Source organism: Microtus oregoni, unplaced genomic scaffold, assembly GCF_018167655.1.
Source record: "Microtus oregoni isolate MIOR12 unplaced genomic scaffold, Mior012 000023F_ref0000262, whole genome shotgun sequence".
Lineage (NCBI taxonomy): Eukaryota > Metazoa > Chordata > Mammalia > Rodentia > Cricetidae > Microtus > Microtus oregoni.
The window spans coordinates 18,471,945-18,499,150 of NW_024543082.1; the positions used below are offsets into that span (position 1 = coordinate 18,471,945).

The 27,206-nt window shown below is 39.2% G+C and overlaps 1 protein-coding gene across 1 annotated transcript; it reads right to left on the reverse strand.

Annotated features, from left to right (window-relative positions):
- Positions 1-4,256: 4,256 nt before the first annotated feature.
- On the reverse strand, positions 4,257-25,852 carry Btla (B and T lymphocyte associated). The gene is made up of 6 exons (XM_041673205.1): positions 25,768-25,852; positions 14,785-15,105; positions 11,645-11,680; positions 10,253-10,411; positions 7,184-7,230; positions 4,257-4,505 (listed from the first exon to the last, which is right to left on the reverse strand). Exons 1-6 carry the CDS (start codon positions 25,850-25,852, stop codon positions 4,257-4,259), a joined length of 897 nt encoding a protein of 298 aa, XP_041529139.1.
- Positions 25,853-27,206: the final 1,354 nt, after the last annotated feature.

Below are 27,206 nucleotides of genomic sequence, written 5' to 3' on the forward strand. Positions count from 1 at the left end.
AGTTCTTTAAATGGTTTTATTGAAAATATTTTTTCATATGTTCTGAATATGATTTCCCCTCCCCCAGCTCCTCCCAGATCTTCCGTCCCCCTTCAACTCCACACTCTATCTCTTTAGAAAACACAGCAGAGTAAAGAAAATTTTTAAAAGAAAAAGCCCAAGAAACACACACATTCGCAAACACAAACAAAATCCATTAAAAACACAAAATCATAAACTATAATTTATGAGCAAAATACTAGTAAGGAAAAAACTGCAAGCAAAACAATATGAGACAAAACATCTACAAAAATATCATTGAGTTCATTTTGTGTTGCCAATGGGACTAAGTATACAGACCCACAGCCAGACATATGTAGAGCGAGAGACCTTGAAACATTCAGTCCTATGATGTCTCCATAACACCCGACATAATAGGATGCAAAAAGAATGTAAGGGCCAGAGGGAAAGAAGAACACCAAGAAAGCAAGACCTTCTAGACAGAGCAGGACAGACACATACATGAAATCAGAGACTGGGGCAACATGCGCAGGGCTTGCACAGGTCTATACCAGATGAGACACAAGCCCCACCTCTGACCCAACATGCGCAGGGCTTGCACAGATCTATACCAGATGAGACACAAGCCCCACCTCTAACCCAGAAGCTGCCTCCAAATGATAACCACTCACAAATGGAAAATTAATTTTCCTCAACATAATCTTACTAGATATACAAACTACTCTTAAGGCAGTCCCCATGTTCAGCAATAGGTAGACAACACAAAATGAACTGAATGGACTCTTTGGGGGCTCTGTGTCTCATAAGGTTTTGTTAGAGCATTTTTTTAGCTTTACAGGTCCTTTGTGTTTATATTATGACTTCTGGTTCTGTGTTTTCATGGGATTACTATGTGTGTGAACATGCGTTTCATTGCATCTATCTGTATTTCCTGTGCCTTTTCTTCTATTTGTTTTGTCCTGCTTTGATTTGTTGGGTTTGTGTTATTTTCTTATTATTCTTTAAATGCCTGTTTTGTTTTCTAAGCACAGAACCGGTGTGTATCTGGAAGGGAGGAGAAATGGGAAGGATCTTGGAGGCATTGGGGAAGGGGGAACAGCAATCAGAATATATTGTATGAAAGAAAAAACCCATTTTCAATAAAAGAAAAACAGAAAGAGAGGAAATATTCAGTAAATTGTCAGCTGGCCAAGGAAGTTTTCTACCCGTAGATCTGGCCCTTTCTCAGCCCTGGGCAGAGGAGCTTCTTAAGGTGGTGGGTGTGGTCAATGCAGAGACTGACAGCTGGTCAAAGGGTCAAATATAAGCGTCTGTTGTGCAATCTATCAATGTGACCTCTGTAGTACCCTTTCAATGCTCAAGAAAGGTAAAGGAAGAGGGAGGGGAAGGAACGTTCAAGCTGGGATTCGGAAAGGAGTGTTGTAAAATGCTGGTCTCTGCACATGCCGGGAGTGTTGTACCTGTGAACTCACAACAGCTGTTGGGGTTGTTTGTGCAAGCCCTGCACAAGACTGGTGTCATCGATGTCCCACATGGATAGGGAAGGGACTTACACTGACCGTTCCAGCCAGCTGAGCTATTGGAAGTTGATTGCCGGGGGGGGGGGGGGGGGGGGTCTTCTGCTTCGGTGTTTTAACGGTTTGTAAGTTTGCCATTTATTCAATTTCAGGTAAATTTTAACAATTTTACTTTCTCGCTGTGAACAATCAACAGTCTTAAAGTTCATGGAAATTATTAAATTATCCACCATCTGTGATTTAAATAAACATGGAAATAATCCTAGAGCAGATTTATTTGAGGAAATATATGCATTTACTAAGTAGGAATAAGAGCATAAGTGATATGTGATATTTGACAAGCATGGTACAAGCATAAACGTAATCAACCATTTATAGAGGTGAAGTCTCTAACAGTGTCTTTCATCTTTCATTGTAAAATACAATAAGAACTTTAATTTTTTTTTTTTTTTTTTTTTTTTTTTTTTTTTTAAGTTTTTTGAGACAGGGTTTCTCTGTGTCACAACTTGAGCTGTCCTGGAACTTGCTTTGTAAAGGAGGCAGACCTCAAACTCACTGAAATCTGCCTAACTGTGCATCCCAAGTGCTGGGATTAAAAGCATGCACCACCATTGCCTGGCTAAGAGTATTTTAAATAGGGGGAGTAGGAGAGGGCTCAGCAAGTAAGAGTGCTTGCTCTGCAGGCTTGGAGGCTTGAGTTTGAAATCCCCACACCCATGTAAAAAACCCAACATGAGCAACTATAACCCTAGCAATCTGGGGGACAGAGACACAGGATCCCTCACAGTGCTTGCTGTCTGCTAGCTTAGCTCCAGGTCCAGTGAGACCTTTCCCTAACAGTAGAATGGAGAACTATAGAAAAGTGCACCTGACGTCCTCTTCTGGCTCCTACACACCCACGTGCATACACCACATACACACATGCATACACAGATTACAGACACACACAACATTTTTTAAGGAATGTTTTAAACAAAATAGAATGTTGCTTTTAAAGTTGGAGACAATTCTGACAGACTTGCTCAACTCCCATGTTGATCTGATAAGAGGGACAGGGTGCTGTGCTCATCCCCCATACTTCCTGTTTCTATTTTGAAGATGAGTCGCTAAAGCAGCTATTCTAAGGCATTTTTTTGCATAAATGCCCACAAAAGCACCCAACTTACCTATGGTTGGTTGCAACATTATCTGAAAACAGTGTCTGCTGTTCCAGATCCAGGGAACCGAAACCCGATGTGAGCACTCACTCGGTGAGGAGAGTTTTGGCTCTTTGTTGTGTTTATGAATACATTCTCTAATCACATTCCTATTGTCACCGCTTCTCACCTTATTTTCTTTAATGACCAATTTGTTCTAGTGCTTTGTACCTCCTAAGCAAACTAAAAAAAAGGATGGCAATCTGATTGGTTTCTCTTGTCTTGTTTCTGTAAGTCACATCTTGCGTTTGCACGTTAGCAAGTATGGACACAGGACACACACACATGCACAATTACATAGACCACATTCACTCATTCAGCAGCTCACGTGTTTGTTCCAGTGGCTTCTAGCTCTTGCCATCCACTGTATACTAAAATGGTGATGCTATTCAGTTTCAGAGTCTGAGAACTTAAGCCTCAAGCTGATGAATAAAATTATGATCTGTGTTTTAAACAATTAAACTCTATAAATCTGGAAATTCAAAAAAACTTGAAAATATAACCTCTCAAGCAGCTACAAAGTCAGAATTTAAACCTGAGTGATCTCCATATGACATACTTCATTACATATGATTCGTCCTGATTCACTGTATAAGAAGCAAGAAACAGACATTAATGAAAGTATGTCAGCCCCTACTGGTCAACTAACTATTCCAGACTCTTTCCTTTCATGAACCATCCTTCGAGTTTGCTCTCAGTTAAAGCACAAGGTGGTTTAAATGTTCAGTGTTGATTTGCCTTATAATACCTGATCTTGTTCATGACTCTTATTCATGTGTTCATATGTGCCTTGGTTCGGCAGCATAGCATCACATTTACATACATTACTTGATCCAAACACTTCTGCATTGGTTACAAATGTACTTACTATTCAATGATGAATTCTTTACTCCCTGAGTTTCTCAATCTAACAGGGTAGAGATAAACATCTTATTACCTTAGTGGTGAAAATATACACCCCCTCCACATCTATCTGGCATATTCTGTGTCTGTATTGCACCAATTATCCTTTCTAATCATTTTCTGAATTGAGTCCAAGATTATTTTCCTTTATATTAGAAAAATAAAACATGAGCTATAAATTGACATGGAAAATTGTCTTATCATGGAAGATTGGTTGGGAACATACAATCATTACGGTATTTATGATTAGTTAGTCAAATTGGGCCATTCATTTTCTAGAATGTGTAGTGAGCTGACCCAAACAACACACTTCTTTCTTCCCTGTAAGTCACTCTGATAGTTCCAAGGGAAATATTAAATTCACATGTTGGGTAAGGCATGGTCAGACTTAAACATTCTATTATGCTGCAATTTGTGCTATGAGTTTTTCCAGAGAAAAGTCTATTCTTCAAGGCTCTTGTACAAAACTCCTTCAGAGTTTTCAGGAGAAATTTTAACTAAGTATTCCATGGATCTTTAAGACACAGCCCCAGCACGAACCATCTGAAGGTGAAAATCCCAGGTTGAAGAAGGTTATTTGCTACTGGAGGTCCAGACAATGATATTCACAAGCCCTCCATGCCATGCATCATTGCAAGGTTTAACTTCTCCTACAAATGGACGCATACTCTGTGGGTGCCTCTTGCATGTTGCTTGACTGTCTTGGATTCCTTCCCATAATCGAATGTTTCAGGGAAGCATACACAATGCCCTGTTTGTTTCCCTCCGATTGTGAATTAGTTGTGGATTCAGAACTTTCCTGCCCACCTGAGCAGGGATCATTATCATAAATGGCAGTTTCTGAGGGCAGTGTTTGGGAATTTTCCCTGGGACTCACTGCAATATCAACCTATGAGAGAGAAGAGATACACCACGTAAGGACGTGACAAAACATATTCATTATTAGACTGTGAGGAAAAGGCTACATGATGTCATGCACATTGAAAGAGACCGTCTATTGTTCTTCATGTAAGCTACTTAATATCTACATTTTCAGTAAGCACTGTATTATCAAAAGATGAAAGGACTGGTTAGATTTTGAGTGTTGTGTTTGTTTGTTTTGCTTTGTTTTTTATGACCAGGTCCTTATGAATGTTAGGCAGGCATTTACCACTGAGCCCCTAAGGCCAAACATTTGAAGTTCCCAAGCAATTGTTTTATGTTGTATTATGGGCCATTTGAGGTCACACACATACACACAATGATCTTTCAATGGAAAAAATCACAGTCCAATTCATGGAAAAGAAAACTAATCCTATAAAAACTTTAGGCAGTCCATAACACATCGGCATGTGGAGCATAGAACATCAAAAGATTAAGCCCAAGGCAGAAAGACCTGAGACCTCCTGAGAAGATCAGGAACAGGAAGCATCATGGGTTATCTAAGACACATTATGATCAGAGAACTAAATTGGAAAATGAAAGCCAATTTTGAAAGAATAAAGTTTCTATTAAATTCTAAAATATTATTCTAGTTGCTATTTCTATCATAAGAAAATCAAAATCTGGTACTTTCAAATAGTACCAGAGACCTAAATGGTGTGAGATAGGTGAGGGGGGTTGTGGAAACTAAAATGAATCCTGTTATTTTCTCCCTCTTTTCAGTTATTGTTAGCTGCTCCTGATTATACAAAAAGTACGAATGGTAAAAATGGTGATGTGTTAATATTAAGGCCATGTGTTAATAATTTCAGCCATGGGAGGGGTGGGGTGGGTCTGTATGTTTGTAGGTAAGGTGCACTCACCCACGTAAGTGCATGTAAAGGTCAGAGGTCAATGTCAGGTTTCTTCCTCTATTCCCATCTACCTTACTTATTGAGAAAGGTGTTCTCACTGAAGCTCTACTTCAACTAGGCTTTCAACTAGGCTGGGTGGCCAATGAACCCAATTCAACCTGTTTTCACATCCTCCCCACCGCTTGGTTTCAAACTGTATGCGACCACACCCAGATTTGATGTAAGTGCTGGAGATCCAAACCCATTTCTCAAGCTTGCAGAGTGCTATACTCACCTGACCCTTTTCCGGGCTCTATTCTGACTTTTTAAAATCTCCATTTTGTCAGTCAAGTTATGCTCTTCCTAAAAGTTCTTGATCTTTTGACTATTCATATTCCTATGGTGCTTGGAATGTCTCACTGTGACATTTGCAGAAGGATTTCTCTTATATCTGCTGGGGAAAGCTCTGCTCTAAAAATATGCTTCCTCCTAACTTGAGAAATGAGGCAGTAACTGCCGATCCGCTACAATTTTCCTATGAGGTGAGCGCTTGGAAATAGCACTATGGCTGGAGGTCTGAAAGAGTCGAGCGTGGGTTGGCTAGGATGGAGATGCCCCCACACAAAGTGAACCTACATGTGGGACACTGACGATTGTCAAGTGAATGGATAAAGAACTGTGAATTCTCTGTATGTCTACCAAGGTCCCTGCTATCCTTTCCAGTCTTTAGTAGGCTGTCAGCTCGACTTGGCTCTCTTCACCAGAATGACCCATTCTCATAGAAAACTCTGTTAGCACGAGCATGGTTCTTTGCCGCTGAAGTTCTCCTGTGACACTCTATGAAGGCAGGGGATATCACAAGGCAGGTGCAATACAATGTGATGGCCAGAGACAATAAAGGGTGTTAGACAGAGCTAGCCATCTCGCCTTACATACTTATTGTACTTAGCTGTTGTAAGGCTCTTTTAAAATAAGCATGCTGATTTATAATTCACTTTCCAAAAGCCTCACCCTTTTAAGTATATTATGACTCAGTGGACTTTCCTGTATAATCACATTTATTCCCTTAGAACAGCAATTCTCAATCTGTAGGTCATGAGCCCTTTGGCAGACCTCTGTCTCCAAAAATATTGACATCCTGATTCCAAACATTGGTAAAATTACAGTTGTGAAGTAGTAATGGAAACAAGTTTATGGTTGGGGGTCACTGCAACATGAAGAACTGTTTTAAAGGGTCGCAGCATTAGGAAAGTTGAGAACCACTGCCTTAGAAGGACTATTTTGAAATAAGATCATAACTTTGGACTTTTCAGCTTTGTTATATTATTATGTTTCATTGCCATATAGTAACTATATATATATATATACATACATACATATATATACACACATATGTATGCATGTATATATACACACAATAGATTTGTTCACATGCAACCTCCATTGGTCTCTTTTATCCCCTTTGCAATCCTCCCAATCGCCTTTCTCTTCCCAACTTGTTCCCTTTCAATTTTTATAGATTTCCCACCAATGAATTTCATTTTGGTAGTTTGTAATAATGTAGGTGAGGGTTTATTTACAATGACCACACTGAAAATTGGCTCTCACTGTGCATCAGTTGTTGACTACCATGTGAGTCCCCTCCCACTCCACACCAAGTTGTATATGCGCCTTGTATTATATAAGTATTATGCAGGCAATCATGACTGTGAAAAAATCTGGAGTGTGTGTGTTAATGCCATATAAACTTACTGAAAAAAATACATATGTATAATAGAAAATGTATTTGTCTTAATAGATACTTCAAACATACCAGGTTAATTTCCTTTCCTGCTGAGTCAGAATTCTTCTTTCCTTTCCCTGAAAGATTGAGAAAAGGAAAAGAAAAAGGATATCAAACAGTGTTAAGAAAGCAAAGCAAACTATCCCATTATGCCCACCCCATTGCACGCCAGCAATCATATTGTTAGTTTTGCCTCCTAACTATGTTGGTTAGCATGTACCACACACATCTCAGTCTGTGAGAATGCACATGCCCACTTTCCTCCCCTCACTCCTTATATCACACAACAGTCTTCACATCCAAGAGGAAGGAGTGGGATCTAGTAAAGAACAGTTTCGGATGGTTGGGAGTCATTGTATACTCAATGTTAAAAGTGCTGCTGTCATCTCTGTGATATATGAGACAGCTATATCATACTCCTCCTCCAAGGCTCAGGTAACATTGAAGAAAGACTGTGAAAGCCAGAGGTTGGGGCAGACTGAGGAAAACTATCTTCTGGCCATGGTTATGCCATTGTATCAAGTAACTCACAATATCTTTGATTTCTTCCACAGACCTTTGTAAGATTAAGCCAGCCAGAATCCCAGTTCAGGAGCCCTGCAACCTTCAGTCTGATGACAGAAGAGGGGTGCTAACTGAGCAAGAGCTAGTTCTTTTAGGGGTGTAGTTTCTGATAGGTTTTCATTCCCCAGTGAATCTCCACAGCTATATATGTATATGAACAATACTAATAGACTCGATGGGATATGTATTGTGGCTGTCTGATTGTAATTGGCCCCATAATCTCACAGAAGTGACACTATTAGGAAGTGTGGCTTTGCTGGAGTACATATGGCCTTGTTAGAGAAACTGTGTCATTGTGTGTGTGTGGGGGGGGGCTTTAAGGTTTCCTATGCTTAGAATACTGCCAAGTGTCTCAGTCAACTTCCTGTTGCCTGCAAGACAGAGGACTCTCAGCCACTACTCCCATAATATATCTTCATGCATGCCACCATGCTCCCTAGCATGATAAAGAACTGAACCTCTGAAACTGTAAAGTGAGCCACCACAATTAAATATTTTCCTTATAAGAGTTCATGGTCATGGTGTCTCTTCACAGCAATACAATCCCTAAGACAGGAGCTGGTATCAGGGACTGGGGTATTGCTATGATAGGTCAGACCATGTTCTGGTTTGGAGGAATTTGGACTTTGGTACTTTGGGTTAGGGAAAGAGTGGATATTTTAAGGACTGCCTAATGGACCATACTGGTAGGAACATGGAAGACAGTGGAGCTGACTGTGAATTGATGAACTGTGGAGGGCTCCTTCAAGAGGTTACAGAGGAGAATTTTAGTATGTTTCCTAGAGATTGTTCTTGTAATATTTTGATGAAGAAAATGGCTGCTTTTGCCTTTGTACAGCTAAATTTCCAACTTGTTAACTTGTTTAGAGATTGGTGTGGTGGTGCACGCCTTTAATTCCAGAACTGCAAAGGCAGAAGCTGGCAGATCTCTGAGTTTTGAGGCCAAACTGGTCTACAGAGCAAGTTTCAGGACAGTGAAACAAAGGCAGTGAAGAAATGAAAGTTGGTGGTGATATAATTGAATGGGGTGAGGGAGGGTCTCATGTTCTGGTACCAGTAAGCAGAAAAACTTGGCAAAATGGGTTATAGAATTTGCCTCTGCACCAAAAAAAAAAAAAAAAAAAAAAAAAATCTTAAAAAAAGCCATTGAGGCAACACATGTGTCAAGAGCATCCCTGAATGGAGGCCTAGCGAGGCCTTTGTATGAAGCTGTGAAGTTGAAGCCTGGACTGCCTAGGAGAACCCAAGACATTAGAGATGCCAGAGTCATGGGACAGTTGCCGAGGAAAGCTGCTAACACAGAGTAGCAGACGCCCAAGAGGAAAAAGGTGTGTTACAGTCAACAAAGCTGACCAGAGTTGGAGATCTGAAGAATATTTTAACATCAGACATGGAGATGCAGAGTGTGGAGTTTGCCCAGTGGGTTTTCAGTCTTGCTTTGATCCAGTATTTCCTCACTGTGATTCCTTACCTGCTTTTGGGGATGGTAATGTATATCTCATGCCATGGCATGCTGCAAGTGATTTGTTTTTAAATTTGATTTCGCAGGGAATTATAGTTAAGAGATTGCATGAATCTCACAAGAAACTTTGAGTTTTGGACTTCTAAACATTGTTGAGACTGTGACAGACTATGGGGACTTTTGAATTTGTACTAAATGCATTTTGCATTATGATGTTTTTACGAACTTATGGGGACCAGTTTCTTGGGCTGTGTAGTTACAGATACAGAGGTGGGTTTGCAGTGGAATGTCTGAGCACTACAAAAGTGCTCTGGGATCCAGGAGCACTTCCACCCAGACAAAGCTTTCTCTTGTGGCGTCAAACACGGGATGCTCTGTCCTACCCACTTTAGAGCTACACTGTGCTCCTATTATAGAAAGGGGGGACATGGAAAAGAACAAGGAAATAGAGACTATAGATGCACCAGATCAGCATGTCTCTTTTGTTGAGTTTTACTGTTCAATGGTGACAATGAAGACACGGTTTCAAAAGGAAAAAGCAACCCTTTTCAGAATACCACAGCTCTCTCATTATAGGCAACTCCACGTTCTCAAATGCAATGCTACTGAGTAAAAACTGGATTCAAGCATGTGTTTATAATAGCAATAGAAAGCACAAATACATTCCTGCTAGGGACAATGATAGTTTATTTAGGTAAGGATGGGTATCATTGGAATTATGTGTAATAGCTGTGGAAATGGCTCAAAAAAAAAATAACATGTTGGTTCAAGAGATTGTTTCAACCAGCCTTTCAATGTGGTTAAAGCTTAGGAGAATGCTTTCTTGTTCACACCTAAGATTGATGTGTATAGAATGAGAAAGTTCCAGCAATGCTAGTCTAGGGTTGTGGTGAGTGTGCCTTGCAATGCCTAGACCAAGACCAAATTCACGCATATAGTTTTCCAGTGGCAACCAGTAGTTCCCCAGGAATCATTATCCAGAAAGAAAATACTAACCAGCTAAAAATCCATCAGCCCTGGAAAACAAACCCCAAATGTGTGGCACATGAGGTCAGAGGGAAATTGCAACCCACCTTGGTGCCTTTTCAGGAAACAGACCAGGCAGAAACAGGCAAGCAGCAAAAGCAGTGCCACCACAGGAAGCAAGCTGTAAAGCAGCCAGGTCCTGCTCCCCCTCTCTTCCATGGTGGGTGGTCCTGAGGCATTGGTGGCACCTGGGATATCAGACACTGCTGAAAACAGTTAAGAAGTCCTAGAAGCATTAGAGTTGGCAGTACCTCTTTGTGTTGTCATAATTTGAATGAAGGAACTAGCAGGCCAAGCCCTCTATTTCTCCTTTGGTGGTCCCAGTACCATCAACTACTATTTTTAACTTCTGTGAACATCTCACATTCTGCTTGGATGAGCTATTGTAGAAAGATCCCTATGGCAGTTCTCACAAACCACTTCGCCAGGCCCTTTCATTTATTTATTTAGTTCAGTGTTATGGAAGTCATTTTCTTAATACAGCTTTAGAACTTGAAAGGAATGTTCTGAATAGTGCCCAAAGACCGACAGCTCGTGAATGGCAGTTGGGACTCACACCAGCAGGTTTCTGATGCTGTACATTTGCTCCCTCTTATAAGTCATCATTACCTCCAAACAACAAATGTTTTCATTTTTACCAAATATGCTTTGCTTAGCATCTAGCTAGTGCTCATTCTGACTGACCTGTGTTAACATTCACCGATCCCTGTTTGATCAAGGTTGGATTTTAACTTATAAATGAGTTGTGACACAGCTCAGTGGATCAAAAATAGTGTTTTTTAAATAATATAAAACAAACTAGAAAATATCTGAATTCATAAGACACACTGTTGCAGTGATTCTCAACCAGAAAATTTCTCATCCCCCAGAAACACGTGGTAGTTTTAGCAGACACTTCTGATATCACAATGTGGGAGAGAATCTGCGTCCAGTAAGGAGAGGTCCAGGGCTTGATAAACCCCTTGCATTGCACAGGACACTCCTCCATTCCCATAGCACAGAAATCAAAAATTCCACTGTCTACAGATTTTGTGGATTTGCTTTTTATGTGTGTATACTCTTGTATATGATGTAAGATACACTATTTCTTTGGGGTCACTATTAACAATTTGTCAAAAGCAGAGAAGTATTGAACTGTATGTGTGATATCCCCCCTAGACCCCAGATCCTTTCTTTGAGGTTACAAACAATCAGGAGTAATTTAAGGAGGACATACAGTGAGCATATAGTTTAATGGTACAGAATGGTGGCAAATGTACTGCAGCTGCTGTTTAGGTTGGGCAAGCAGCCAAGAAGTAAACACAGCTGTCTATGGGGAGGCAGTTTGATGGCAAACAATAGATAATCTAATACAAACAAGCCCAATTAAGAAGACCTTATTCCCATTATTTATCTGATCATCAAACAAACTTGCTAATTTTGATTGGTTTCATACTTACTTGTTAGATGGTGTTCTGAATCATTTTGAGTCCTTTCTGAAACAGAAAATAAGACCAAGTATTAAAATGGCTTGATAAAACACAAAGGTGGTACTCAAACTAAGGTCAGAGTTATTAGAAAGGACTCCAATGTTGCCACAACAGAGAATCCAGTAATCCCGGCCAAGTTCAGCATGCATAATTCATGGAACTTCACTCTGAGATCATGGCATACAAAGCAAAGGAGTTCTTTTCAAGCCTAAAGAAAGACTACTGTCAACACAGCATAACCTTCATCTGACTTCTTTGGTTCTCTCCTCCTCGTTCTTCAGGTAGATGAACACATAGACCATGTGTGACCTCTGACACCTGCAATATAATAAAACATTCAACCCCCAGGTGCTCCTGAGACTGTGAATGACCACAGGATAAAGAAGTTCTGCGTGAGATCCTAGGTGTTCATTTTGAAACAAAGACTGTGCCTCTCACTTCCTGCATTCTCACACAACATGCATCTTCCTGCGCAGATAATGACCTCTGCATTTTTCTGATGTCCCCAATCAGAAACTGACCTAGGACAATTGAGAAGCACAGAACTATAAATCAATGTATATATTGGGATGGCTGTTCCTGGCTCTGTAGGATAATCTCCTTGTACTCTGCTTTGTTTCACAAGGTGCCTTTCCTCATTCTAGGAGACAAATGCTTTCTCAAGAATACCCAAGCCTCCTTCTGTCCACATTGGTTTTTACACAAACCAATTTCTATTATGAACCTAAAAAGCAAAGGTGAATCATATGCAAAAACGGGGGCATTCCCAGTATCTTCCCAGAAAGATATTTCAAGGGGGAACGATCAAAATACTTTTATTGTATTTCCAAATTTTACTAATTATAAGCAGTTCCAGAACATATTTATTTCTGCATTTCATAGGCAGTTCCCTGAGTACTCTTGGGTTCAAAAATAAATCCAGTATCTTTCCTCTTTCCCGGTAATCCCCATTTCCCTAAAGAAGACTATATATTTAGCTAAAATTTAAATTAATCCTAAAAAGAAATGTATTTGAACTCTACAAGAGAGCAACAATCCCCAAAAGCAAGATATGATTCCTATTTGTAAGGTACTATAAGTTTTGATGGAACTGGACATATTTTTATATAATGCACAGGGAAGGGAGATGTGTGATGAATGAGGGACATAGACCTTACAAAGGAAAAGGATAATTGTGATAGGTATAAAAGTGGATATTCTGAAATAGATGGGAATGGCATAGCAATGATGATGATGGAGATGAGAGAAGGCTGGACCTGGGAAGATGGGTCACGTGTATGCGCTTGAGGACCTCTGCTAAATCTTCAGTGTCCACATACGAGGTAGAAGATGACAGCTCCTGTCTCCAATCCAGTGCTAAGGCGGCAACAGGGGCATCTCAGTTTCTCATTGACTAGCCAGCCTAACAATTTCACCAAGTCCCGAGTTCACCGAGAAACCTTGTCTCAAAAAATAAGGTAGAGAACAATTGAGGAAGACACCAAATGTCACCCTCTGCCTTCCACATACACACTTGTGCAGACACATATATGTGTACTTGCATGCACATGTGCACACACAAAGATGGGGCAATGGAAAGTAGCATTGTAAAGCTTGGAAAGGTTCCTTCCTGAAGTGATCCAAGAAGGTAGGTAGAAAGCTCTGGAGAGTCATTACATAGTCTGGGCAATAGTCTCGCATGAAGCATGCGATTCGCAAACACTTTCTCATGTTCTATGAGGTGCCTTTGCACTCAGTATAATGATCTTTGATACAGAAATGTATTGAATTGTGACAGTCTTTTCTGTCTGCTTTTGCTGTTGTTTTATGCTTTTGTAATATCTAGGAAATGATTATAAAATGCAAGATCAAGACTTAGTTTTTTATGCAGATATATGGTTTGATGTAAAAGTAGTTTTGTAGGTTAATTTCCTATATTTAAATCAGTTGACGGTCTTGGAAAAGGTGACTCATACCTTTAAGCCCAGTATTTGGAGAAAGGGGCAGGAGGATCTCTGAGCGCCAGCACAGCCTAGTCTACACAGCGAGTTTCAGGCCAGGAAAGACTACACACTAAAACACAGTTTCAAAAAACAAAACAAAAATAACAAAAAAAAAATCCGAAAGGAAATTGAGAGCCTATAGAGATGACTCAGATGTTGAGAGCATTGGCTGCTCTTCGAGAGGGCCCAGGTCCAATTCCCAGCATTCACATGGTAGATAAAAACCATGTGTAATTCCAGTCCCAGAGGCACCAGCCATGTATGTAGTACACAGACATACTTGCAGGCTAAAACACCCATTAACAGAAAATAAAAATAATAGAAAAAGTCAATTGATCATAGACAGAATTTTATTCTACACTCTCAACTCTACTATGCTGATCTCACCACAGTATTTAAGTAGCTATATTTCAATAATGAAATTTGGAATAGAGAAATCTTTCTTTATGCAGATTATTTTGGCTGCGCAGGGTCTGTTACACAATATGATGTGAATTTTAGAATTAAGTTTGATTTGTTGGAGATGGTGTTCAATCTTGGGGTGTGTCATCATTATAATAGTGAGTCTTCCAAGATGATGACAATCGGGTATTTTTACATCTTAATTTCTTTGTTTATTCATGCTCCAAATCTGCTGCTTATGTGAGCATAACTTCTGCAAATTCTAATCAACAAAAAACAATGACGAAAAAAGAAAATGATATCATTGTGATCATTTCTGAAACATTTAGAGATAAATGTTTTAATCTCTAACGACAAGTACAGTCAGTAAGTGTCCTGCTGTGGCAGCACATACCTTTAACCCAAGCATGAGGGAGGCAGAGGCAGGTGGATCTCTGTGAGTTCCGTGACAGCCTGGGCTTACAAAGAGAGCGCCAGGGAAGCCAGACCCCATCTCAAAAAGACCAGTAACTTCTATTATTTTTTCCTCTACTGTTCTTGACCCCACCCTTCTCTCCCCCTACACAAATACTTTATGTCCTCTTTACTGTCAGCCTGGAAGAGGAGGTAGACTGTGGATCTGACACAAGTGTTCCAACTTTAACCACAGTGTCTGAAAGTCGGGATTGCCTCTTTCACAGCAACAGGATGGAAAAGCTATGGATGGTCTGGGGATAGAGCACTCACCTTTCACACGGAGGGCTATTATGTTGCTATTAATAACCAGAGAAGTAAAGTTTACAGAACAACCATACGACCCATTGTCACTGAGATATACTGGTTCAAAATGTAGAGTAAAAACTGAACCATGGTCCTTGTCTTCCCAACCAGTATGTTGCTGAGGTCCAATCTCAAGAGGTAAACAGTTTTTTCCACTGTACTTGCACCAAGTCACATTAGGTCTCTGAGCACAATATGTCACAGGACATTCCATTTTAAAGGACTCTCCCACTGTGGCATATTCTGAATGCCTGGGAACGGTAACTTGTACTTGACATGGCTCTTCACCTAAAACACAAAAGGAAAACTGGAATGAGTATGATCTTCTCGAAGAATCATATATACCACAGCAATTATTTCCACCAAAGATTTCTCAAACAGAATTCCATAATTTTCCCTCAATACTATTTTTTCAGTACTTTATCTCTGCTAGTTCAGTGTGGTGCATAGCTACACATAATCAATATTTGCTTTAAAAATAAATTGCTTCACTGAGTGCTGGAGGCTCACACATTTAATCCCAGCACTCTGGAGACAGAGAAAGGCAGATCTCTGAGTTCAAGGCCAGCCTGGTCTACAGAGCTAGTTCCAGGACAGCCAGGGCTACACAGAGAAACCCTGTCTCAAAAAACAAACATACAAACAATTAATTAATTAGTTTCATTCTCCCCAAAAAATAATATTATGAGTTCAGTTTTACAGATGAGGTTGAAATAGTAAAGAACTTGTTCATGGTTATATGCTAATAATTAGGAAAATTGAGACTTTAAAGTCATAATGAGGTCTTTACCATGTACCATTATTTTGTTTGTATTACTTCTCAGCCAGAAATCACATTTTCTAATACCATTCACTAATTAACCTATAATTGTATTATTTTAATAACACAAAAAAATCATAAAACTTAAAACTGTTTAATTATACCCCTTTCTTGAAACAAATACGTGTGCAATTTGGTCCACAAAATATTCATCCAGCATGGGTGTTTAGAAACAGAGACTTCAAAATCACAAGCTTCAATTGCTCAGGAAACAGTCATGTGTTCATTCATAACTGAAAGGCTGTGTTGTTCCTTTTGGGAAAGGACCATGATCTTCATGATCATGACAACTTTAGAAGCCTTTGGGCTTCATTTCCGTATTATGAAATATGTGGCTATGTCTGCCACATCTTGAAATTATTAGATGGGATTCCCTAAGCTGGTAAAACAAAATAAGCAAACAGACCAAAATTTCTTTTGTTATGCACTTTGTGGCACTTTCCGTCTTTTTCTTTTTACATTAAAATGAGGCTAAACACAGGGTCTTAAAGTATTTCAAGTTCTTTTTCCTCCACCCTCACTAATCGTTCTTTGTTGTTATGCTGCTTTGTTGTTTTGGTTTGAATTTTTAAGACAGAGTCTTACTATGTAGCCCTTGCTGTCCTGGAAATCACTCTTTAGACCAGGCTGGCCTTAGACTCACAAAGATCCATCTGCCTCTGCTTTCCCAGGGCTGGGTTTAAAGGCGTGTGCCACTTTGGCGGACTCTTACTTTTGAACTATTCTATTTCATGGCATTAAGCGTACTGTACCTCCTCACTAACTTTCATGTTCAAATACTTTTCTAAATAGATTTATAGAATCATAGGCTATAAAGATGCCTAAATGAGATTATAGTCAAAGCTTTTTTTTAAAGATGAAGAATGCTTAGGGTCTTATTTTAACTATTTCATAACAATAAATTTCTCACTGTAACTTTCACCCTGATCTCATCAACTCTTGCTTAGAACAATTAAAATTTCATGGAATTCTCAGGCATCAGGTAGAGTCTAGGGACCTGCAGAGAACTTTCGGCATCTCCAATTTATTTGTGACTATATTGGATTCTCAGACAACTTCACTTTAAGAAGTCATGGTTCAGTTGCTTCAATATTTTTTTTAGCGTAAACTTGTAAGCAAAACAAAATGAAAGTTCTAAGGGTGAGGTTTTCAAAAGCTTGAAGAGAAAGGATAAGGTTACAGACACAAAAGGAAGTGCCTAACAAAACAGTACCTGATGTGGTCAGATTTGCAGCAAAAAGCAAGGAAACCAAAGGTGGAAAGGCCAAGTGAAACCTTGTCTCCAAAGTCCGTTCCTCTCCCAAGTTAAGAGACCTCAGCCTCCTCGCTTCCCTTTTTAATTTTCTTGAGTACTTGTGACCAGCAAGGTGGTTGTGGTCAAAGACCTGTTGTCCCCAATGAGCTTACTTTTGATTGATGGGACAATTATGTAATAATAGTGACTTTTTCTAAATAAATATATTATGTACTACTCTTTTTTTCCTCAAATGTAGCCAATGAGAACACTGGTTTTTGTTATTTTGAACAACTGCTATCTCCATATGAAAAATATCTATTCTGAAATCACAAAAGGAAACAATCAATGAAATGACCAGATAAATAAAATAAAATAAAATGTTGTAGGAATATTTACTATCACAACGAATGGGGGATACTGGCCAGTATCAAACTCTATTGTTCCTGAGTATAATTCATGCTTAAAATAGGCACAAGGAATTGAATTCATATGTGATCAAGGCCAGTCCTATAGCTGGGCAGTTCTGAGTTAACTTTCATGTCGAGTGAAATTTATGCTGAGGATAAATATTACAAATATGTTAATTTACAAATTACAAACATATTATCAAAACTCAGTGGTAACATATCAATTAGTTAGAACTTAAACTAAGAATACTCTCATGGGAAATGTCTTACCACGGACATTGTTCAGAACTTCTCATACATGTGATAATCAGCAATAGATAGTATGGATATTGTGCCTTCTTGTTGCCCATAATCTAAGGGTATAGACAGCCCAGTGCCTATCATCATTAGGAGTGTGAGAACTTTTATCTTAGATGTGACATAAACTCCTACCTTTCAGATCCTTGAGAGTTCTTCTGGTTGAGTTGGTCAAGAAAGGTTTCATGAAAGAAGAGGGATGTAACCCAACCCCACCTCTAGGGAAACTCAGTGGTCTTGTTCTCACGATGCCATCTCCAATCCTTAACAGGCCTTATGCTATTCTTTAATTATTTCAACTGCCTTGCCTTGATTATAACTATTATTTTAAAGCAAATTCCAACAGACAACCATCAAGCTTCCACTGAAAAATTCTTACAATTTATAGAAATTTCAAAAATCTAAGACATCTAAGTTAAAGCTACCAAGTGAAATTAGTGAAAAAATGAAGATTGGATTAATTTGAATTGTAATATCAGAGATGAACATAAAAATGTAAACTATTTTAGAAAAAAATATCACCAATGGAGTATTAATAATTAATATTAATGGTATATTTACAGTCAGGAGTAAAGGTCTCTAGATAATATTTGATACTATATTCTGCTTACTTTAAAACTTAGCAGTGATGAAGGGTGGGGAGATATTACACTCACTGAACCAAAGAAAGATCTACAACTTTACTTGAAAACAGGGATGCAAAAATCCTTTAAAGTAGTGGCCTCCACCTAACCCATGCACATCCTTGTAATTTCACACTAACCAGCCTATGACATCAGCCCAGACACTAGAGAAAGTCACAGGCACCACATCAGAAAGGCACAGTATTGTATTTCCCGCCCTAAGCTAGTTGCCACAGCCACAAAATCAGAACCGCGGTAACATGAAACTGTAGTGAGGGATTTGCACTCCACTCAGAAACCGCTCATTTCATGGTTTGTAGTTTTGGATAAATGTATTACTTCATGGTAAGTGAATCTATTCCATAACTAAGATATTCCCAGAGATTCTGGGGGATGTATAGAGCAGTATGAATGACAGCAATACATAGACATCTAAGTTAAAATCTGAGCTGTAATTGGAAAAGAATCACTGTTGAAGGAAAACCCTGTGTCTTGGTCTCAGAGATAAAGCATATAATAAAATCTGAGGCTGCTGTGAAATTGACCAGGAACTAATTAACTCCATGGGAAGCGCATACATGGCATGAATTCATACATCACTTAAAACACAGCAGAGACTATAAAATAAGAAAATTGGAAGAAATTTTATAATCATCTGTTATTTTTCCTCTTAAGTCATCAACATCTCTATAATCATATGTGAAACATCTAAATTTGATTTCATATGGTTTTTTTAAGAACATAGTTTCTTCTAGGGCTAGAGTGTACAATAGTTACCGTGACATGTCATTTTGGGAAAGAATTTAAAGACTATCTCTTAAATTTAGTTGTATAGGATAAGCACATCCATTACAATACCACTTGTCTTTAAATACTCAACGGTGCCTGTGGTATTTCCTTTCCTAGAAATACTTAAAGTAGGGCAAGCACAGACCTGAGAGGTCATCCAGGCAGCAGATGTGCAGTTTAAGCTATGTTTGGCAGATATTTCCAGAACTTTCTCTACTCATTCATAACTAGTTACACAGTGCACTAACCCTTCCTTATCAGTGTGCACCTACCCTTCCCAGATCCAGGGCAAAAGCAGGCAAAAGGAAAGATGACAAACAATTCTCAGGTTCTTACTACGTGCTAAGTACTGTTGGGCATCATATATGGAAGTACTCCTTATGGTACTTATGTCCTGATACACCCATCATGATTTAACATTGTTGTAAGCCAAAATTTATCTAGTAAACCCAGTCTACCAAGCACCGTGTCTGGACCTAGCCTTCCTTAAACTTATTCAGAATACATTAGCCTGCAGTTAGCCCAAATAAACTAACAGAAAGTCTCTTTCATAGTGAAGTTTTGGTACTTCATGTAAGTTTAGAATACACTTAACCAGAAATGTTGGCAACATGGTATACTGAATAATATTGGCCATTTACCTTAGTGATTGCATAGCTGAGTAGGGACATAGCCAGCACTGCAAAAAACAATCGCAACACATATTGCTAGCCATGGAAAATACCAACATTCAAATTTTGAAGTGTATTCTCTACTAATTTCATATCACTTACAAATCATTGTAAAATTTTGATAATTTATAAGTTGAGCTGTCCTAATTAAGGAATCACTCAGAGTGTTGCTTCAGTTCATCACCATAATGATTGTGAGGTAATCCCTAGCATTATCTTTGCATTTAAGATGAATAAACTAAATTCTAGAGCAAATAAGCCATTTATCATAAGTCACCAGCTATTGGAAGACAGACTCAGGACTAGAATTTAAACCCAGGAACATTGCTCACTCCAAGGCATAGGCTGTTATCCAAAAATTTATTGTGAGTGGGAATGTGTAGGAAAAGTTCTTGGCACTACACTTAGATTATATTTCAACAACAATAAATGCCAAGTGTGACAATTTTTATATTAGAATGGATTTACAAAACTGACATATAAGTTGAGTAATTGTCAAAAATCATAAAAACTATAATTCTTGCAGCCAAAACAAAAATTCAAAGGTCTTCCCAAGTACCTCTGTTCTGAAAAGTGAACTTCACTTTTCATGGGATTAACAGTGGTCTGTAATGAGTGGGTCTGTGCCAGGCAAACAAATAGAGAGATTGAAAATTGGATGTTGTATAAAGATGTAATTCTTTCCTATAAATAGAAATGCTATGGAATAAGACTGACCAGGAAGGCTTGCCACAGCTACAAACTAAAGAGCTTTGGCTCTCTTTCCAAGGTGGCTCTTGGTACTTCATTGTAAGTCTACCAGGTGGCAAGTGTCATCTCATGTCACCTGTTGGTCATTGCCTTTCCTCCACAGCTCAGGGTTCACATGCATGCCACTTCATGGAGCCTTGTCCATCCTATGTGCCAATGGTGAATGCCTCTTAGTTAGGTTGGAAGATAATATATAAATATTTCCAGTGGACAACAGAAAGCTTTTGGTGACTCCAGAGAAGAAAGATTCATGGTGACAAGTTACAGGTGCTTTTGGTCAGGGGGAAACTGACCACCTGGTATAAGTGGGCCTCGTCTTCCAGAGATGCCAGGTCCATAGATCTCTTTCAGGAAGAGAAGCCACTGACAGTAGTGTTTGGTGAGCTCCTCTCATTCTATCAGAAACCAGTCTGTGTTTTACAAATGTCAGGGAAAGGTGTTTCCTTGCGATGCTCAGTAAGACTTTGTTATGTAAGAAAGGTACAGTAAAGTCCACTTTCACTTCCCTGCAATATATTTCCTCACTTCCCTAATACAGTCTGCGGAAACAGCACACTGAACTTCAGTGCCTCTCAAGCTCCAGACATGGTTGACCTGTGGGAAATCATGGTTGGTTTGTGGGAAAACAAAACAAAACTGCCAATTGCTCCACAGAGTTCATTTCCTTTTCTAATATTACAGAAGGAAATGAAACGAGCCATGACCACCCAGTTAAAATTTGAATGACTCTCCTGACAATGTTTTCTAAACCATGGACTATTTGTGATAGGTGTGAATTCCAGGCTGTTTGTTGGATGAGCGTGGCAGTTAGGGAAGAGGAAATGGTATTAGAGAGACCTACCAGATAAACTTGTTTTTGTTTGTGACTGTCCTACTTGGTCCATCAGACATTTCCCTGATCCATGTTTAACAGGGATGTCTTGTCAGACTCTGAGGATACAAAGAATAGACATCCCTACATTACACATACACAAGCACATGAGACACTCCTATCATGGGATGAACACATAAACCATAAGTGCAAGAGCAATAAGACAGGGATACGATATTATGTAATTTCAAGGTAAGAGAACTGAGAACTTGAGAAAAGTGAATTACAAATCACAAATGCTTCCCCTTACTGACACTGTGAGAGAAGCTGAGTAACTCGCCAAAGATAAGCCTATTAGCGCTCATTCTGACTAAAAATGGAAACAGATGGCATGGAGCTAGCCTGGAAGGAAATAGCACTTCCCAACCACTTAAGAAAACAATAAAGCTAATTAAAGTTTGAAAGAAAAGAAAACAATAACAAATAATCACTCTTAACTAAATTGACACAGTATTTATGCTCTTCAACATTCTGGGTATTTGTCCAGAAAAAATGGCACTTAGTCGGCATAACACCTCAATGAAACACGTGACTATTTTCTTTTGACAGATGAGAAATTGAGGACTAGAGCTGCTGCTCATAACCAATAACAGCCATGGTCTACTGACAAAGCTATTTTTAGACACCCATCCTTAACAACTGCACAACAGAGATTGTTAAAGAAAGCAAGCAAAAAGTCAATCACATCTTATGAACCTAATTACAAATACTTTTCAACATTTTTTTTTCAGCAAGTTCAAACTCCAAGTTACAGCAAAGCATCCAGGTAATAGAAGTTAAGTAGGAAAGTCCCTTGGAGGTTTGGCAATAGTTTCAACTTCAGTAATACAATAGAGGACAATTTTATAGTGCGGTAAAGGAAGTAACAGGAACTTAAAGAGCCCTAAGATGCTAGTGAGTCAGTTTAAGAAGGCAATCAGCACATAACTTAATCTGATTGTGCTCAATCCAGGAAATCCTGAAGCATAGGAAAGTATTTCTGGGTATTTGCATAAGTATCTTGATACCTTTTGATACACAAAAGGTGTTTGGAATTTGGGGGAAGATGCATCTCTGCTTCCAGTATTTCATGTGAACATTTCAACAGGAATACTGGAACCATGAAGATGAGACAGAGAGGGGCTGGAGAAATAACTCAGCAGATAAGAACATTTGATGTTCTTCCAGAGGTCCCAAGTTCAAGTCCCAGCATCCATCTCAGGAAGCTCATAACCACTGTACCTGAAGATCCCCAGGATCCAATGCCTTTTTCTGGACTCTATAGGCATGCACAACATGCAGATGCAAATACATCCATACATACAACATAAATTAAACTGAAAACATTGCATAGTGAGGTGAGGAAATGCTATATTGTCAAGGGATAGTAGACTGACTTGGAGCATGACTGCTCTGACCCAGTTTAAAAGTGTCTTTACACAGCAACATCATAATGCTCACCTTCAAGAGAAAGAAGACACAGGCCAAGGCTAAGCAGGCAACAAGACTCTAGCCACTGTGTTCTGACTGTAGCCAGGCTGTACATGTTATCCCTTTACTGGGCCTTCTTGTGAATATTTCTATTACAATAATCAATGATCCATCAAAGATTTTGTACCACCTTTATTCCAGATTAAACACACATACACACATGCGCGTGTACGCAATACACACACACACACACCCAACGCCCATGCGCATGCACATGCACATGCATGCGTACACACAAGCACACACACGCACACACACAAGTTGAAGTCCTCAGTTGAGTCTCAACTGAATAAGTAGTTCAGGCCCTCAAAGATGGAGCAATCTCTGAAAACCTGCACTCAGAACTTCCTAGCCTCATGTGACACAGGTGTTTATGCTCTATTTCCATCAGGAGAGAAATGATGCTATTGAAACTGGGGAGAGTTCCTCTATTTTTTCTCTTTTTGAGAAACACAAAAAGCACAGCTCTTGATCATTTTACATTACTATAACTGGGGGAAATGTTAACTGATCCTTGATTCATTTGAGAACACACTACTTCACTCAGTAGTTGTTGAAAGTCATAGGAATTCTTCAAGATATAAAGGCTCTTTCTGTCATTAGTATAGTTTTATGAGCTGGAACTGCCATCAGTTTTGTCCAGAATAATACAATTTATCAAAGATTATTTTTTTCTTCTTTTGGAGGTAGGGCACAGCAGGTTGCTGAGGATAGAGCCTAAGTCCTCACGAAAGTTAGGCAAACACTCTACCACTTAGACACACTTTCAAACCTCACCAGATGCTCCTTTCTCAGCTTATATTCTTTTAAATTTTATTTTATTGAATTTATTTATTTAGTGTGTGTGTGTGTGCACAGGTGTGTGTGTGTGTGTGTGTGTGTGTGCGCGCACAGGTGTGTGTGTGTGTGTAACCCATGTATAGAGGTCACAGGATAACTTTCAGGATGCAGAAGTTGGTTTTCTCCTTCTATCATGTGCATCCCAGAAATTGAAGTGAGTTTTCAGGTTGACAGCAAATACCTCTACCCATTACCACCAGCATCCAGTCTATATTCGTAATTCAGAGTGACGCTGTAATCCACTAATCCATTAATTCAACCCGAGCAGCACTGCAATCCACCTTATCAACTGCTGTATAAGCCACCTGGACAGCGCTTGTCTAAATCTTTCTGTTTCATTTTCTACATATATTATGATTCATTACATTTGGATCTAAAAATTGTATACAAGATATTTTATTATTTTAGCTTTGAAACAAGTATTAGGAAAACATTGATCACAGAGCATGAAGTCAACACTGGTCAGAAGTAAAAAGTTTCGGTCGCAGCAGAGTAACTGCAGCTTATTATTTTAAAATCAGTAACTGGATAGATTTAGAACAATAGGTATGTGAGGTCATAGGCAAGTTAGTTCACTTGATTTAAACATTCTAAAATATTTGCCTGTATCATACTTCATATATATACATATAGTGCTTGACAATTTAAAAATGATGAAAAGTTTAAAACCAGAACTACTTAACGTACTTATGTTAAACCTTAATTCTCATCTAATTGGATTTTGTAAGAGGAACTGATGAAAAGAACTTTTAGGAAACTTACCATTAACATTTATCAAGTTTTAATTGCATGTGCTTACCATAGCTAGTCAGTATAGACATAACAAAGACACATCATTTAGGTATAATTATTATATGTTTTTAAATGAAAGTAGAGCTGAGAATGGAAAAGAAACTTAACTGGGTCTATAATGTAAGTGGCAGAGTCACTAAAGAATCCAATTCTGCAACCAAGTTTATGTGCAGGAATACAAGGTTATAGCACACTGGGTGGAAGAATGGAGGACAGCCTAATTGTGATGCAGAGTTAAAATTTTCCTTTGTTCCACCGAGGTCAGTCTACAATCGATGCCTTAGAATTAAATAGACTTAGTTTAATATTTGACTTCAGCTATAGCTATGTGATAGACCATTAATAAGTAGGGGCTTGGATGATTGAGGCGATGTTTTACTTTGCCCCAGATAGGTGGTCTGCTGACATCAGAGTTGAATTCTCAGCTTCATAATTCTAGAACTCAAAACACAGTCTGCCACAGCCATATAACTGTCACCCACATTAAGAGAGGTGGGGGCTGAGAGATGGCTCATCAGAGAGGAGCATTGACTAATGTTCCAGAGGACCCAGGTTCAATTTCCAGCACCCACATATAAGTGTCTATAAATCCAGTTCCTGGGCAAACTGACACCTTCATACCATTGCACATAAAATAAAATTAAATAATCATTTAAAAAATTCTTTTCCAAGGCATGTTGCTGTGCAGAAGCAAAGTGTCGAGAGATAAAGAAGAACTGCAGGTTTTGGTAACAAAATGGCTTTGTAGGGATGAGCCAGCATCACCTATGGAGAATCACTTTCTATGTTCAGTTGGCAACCACTTACAAGTCACCTCGTTCAACAATGAAACAACAACACCAGCGCTCGCTGCTCTACTTCACAGTATGATGCTTGTCCAGTGTTCTCATGGTTCATTTCACGAGAACAAGGAGGGATTGTATTTAGATTGAACATTGAGAGTAGCTGTGGCCACAGCTATGAACTCAAGTATCCAACACCTTTCCCACCCAATTAAGCACCACAGCTTCCTGCTGACATCCATGTGGAGAGAACATGAGATTTATTTCCTTTTAGTACAACAGCCAGAGAGACTTCATGAGCAATGGTGACAAATTTGTACTTAAGCATTTATAACATCTGCTAAAATATCTTTACTTACCACCAGGACAGGTTTCCAGGAAACTTGGCCAAGCTATGGATTCTGTGTTTGCTCGGTAGGCAGTTGAATCCCATATTCTAAGTTCACTTGCACCCTCTAGCATTTTCAGGAAGCAAAGGTAACTACTGAGCTATACGCTGGACATAAACATCCCTCTCCCCCTAGCAAGCTCAACAAGGAAAACCATCACTGAAATGAACACTGAGAAAGAAAACAAGAAGTCCTCTTAGCAGGTGCCTTACCAAGGATGCTCCAGAAGCCCACATGCAGGATCAAGAGTTTGCTAAACAACCCTGGAATCCCACACATGGCAGGCGGTATCTTCATTCTCAGCACCTATCAGGCAGGAGCAGACTCCTCAAGCAAAAGGCTCCTCTTCCTCCCTAGGATCTCCAGAGCTGGATGGTATCCTCTATCCTAGCAGTATCTTAGTGGGGAAAATCAGGAGAACTGCTGGGAGAGGACAGTACGAAGAGCCTGATTGATTCTGTGAGAGCAAGTGAACAGAGACTCTGTGCTGTGGTTTTGCTTCTCATCCAATCTGCTCTTCACTTTCAGGCTCTCTGATGTGCAAAGCAGCTGGGTCCCTGCTTCTCCTTCCGCCCTGCTACCATTCTCACAAGACCTTGAGGTTTTTCTCAAAGTGAACAATTAAACTTGAAAGAAATCTAAATTGTTCCAGCCTTTAGGTTTAGATTTTGATCAAATTAGGGTTGGAAAATTCATGCTAAAAGTACCTATGGCGAGCATAAATGCCCCCTTTTCATAAGTTGTGATTATAATACTTCTGTGTAGTATATCTTAGAACCCCCTCACCCCCACCCCATCATGACACAGTAAGATGAGAATGCTCACTGACATGAAAGCAATAAAGACTTCTCTGAGGTTATGGAGAGAATGAGTGACAGGATGCACTTCAGCAGCAGAGGAGAACAGGGCCTCATTCTTCAGTCTGTAGATGTCTATCAATGGAACACAATCACCATTAGTACTGGCTATGTGTTCTTTCAAAATATTAAAGTTCTAAGCAAAATAAGATTGTGAATACCAATTGAAGGAAACTTCCATTTTTGGTATGTGATTGTTGTCTAGATTAAGCAGTAAAGTAAGAAATGGAAAAGTTCTAAATTAGATAGCTGGGAGGCTGTAGGGTCCCAGCCCACTTTTAATCACTAACTTTTAACAACAGGAACTTTTGTAATTCCAAATGAAAAGGCTTGGTTTGTATCAACGGTGCATTTGTAGTCTCTGAGAAAAATTGAGAAATCTTTCCCTTAGTGGTTGGTGATATCCATCCAAGGTCAAACGACAGTTATTGTAGTCAGTTGTGTATTTATTGACCCAAACAGATAAGCCCCCATGACTGAAGATACAAGTATGAATGAACAAACTGCTCCTGGATTTAAGAAACTTAACCAAGAAGTATCCAGGGAATACAGTCTAAGGAGCCCTTAGAAGCTGAACTGCTGACCAAGGAGGCAGCCTCTTTATGGTGCATTTTATACAACTCATTCCTTTTCTCTACCCAGAATTCCTGTGACAGTTGAAGCAAGAATCATTGTCCTTCTAAAATGACCTGGGAGGTATAAAAGAAAAACTTTTAGTCATCCATCATAAAGCTCAAGATATCAGGCAAACCTGAAGTAAATAAAGGCTGTCACGAGCAGACCTTCATAATTCT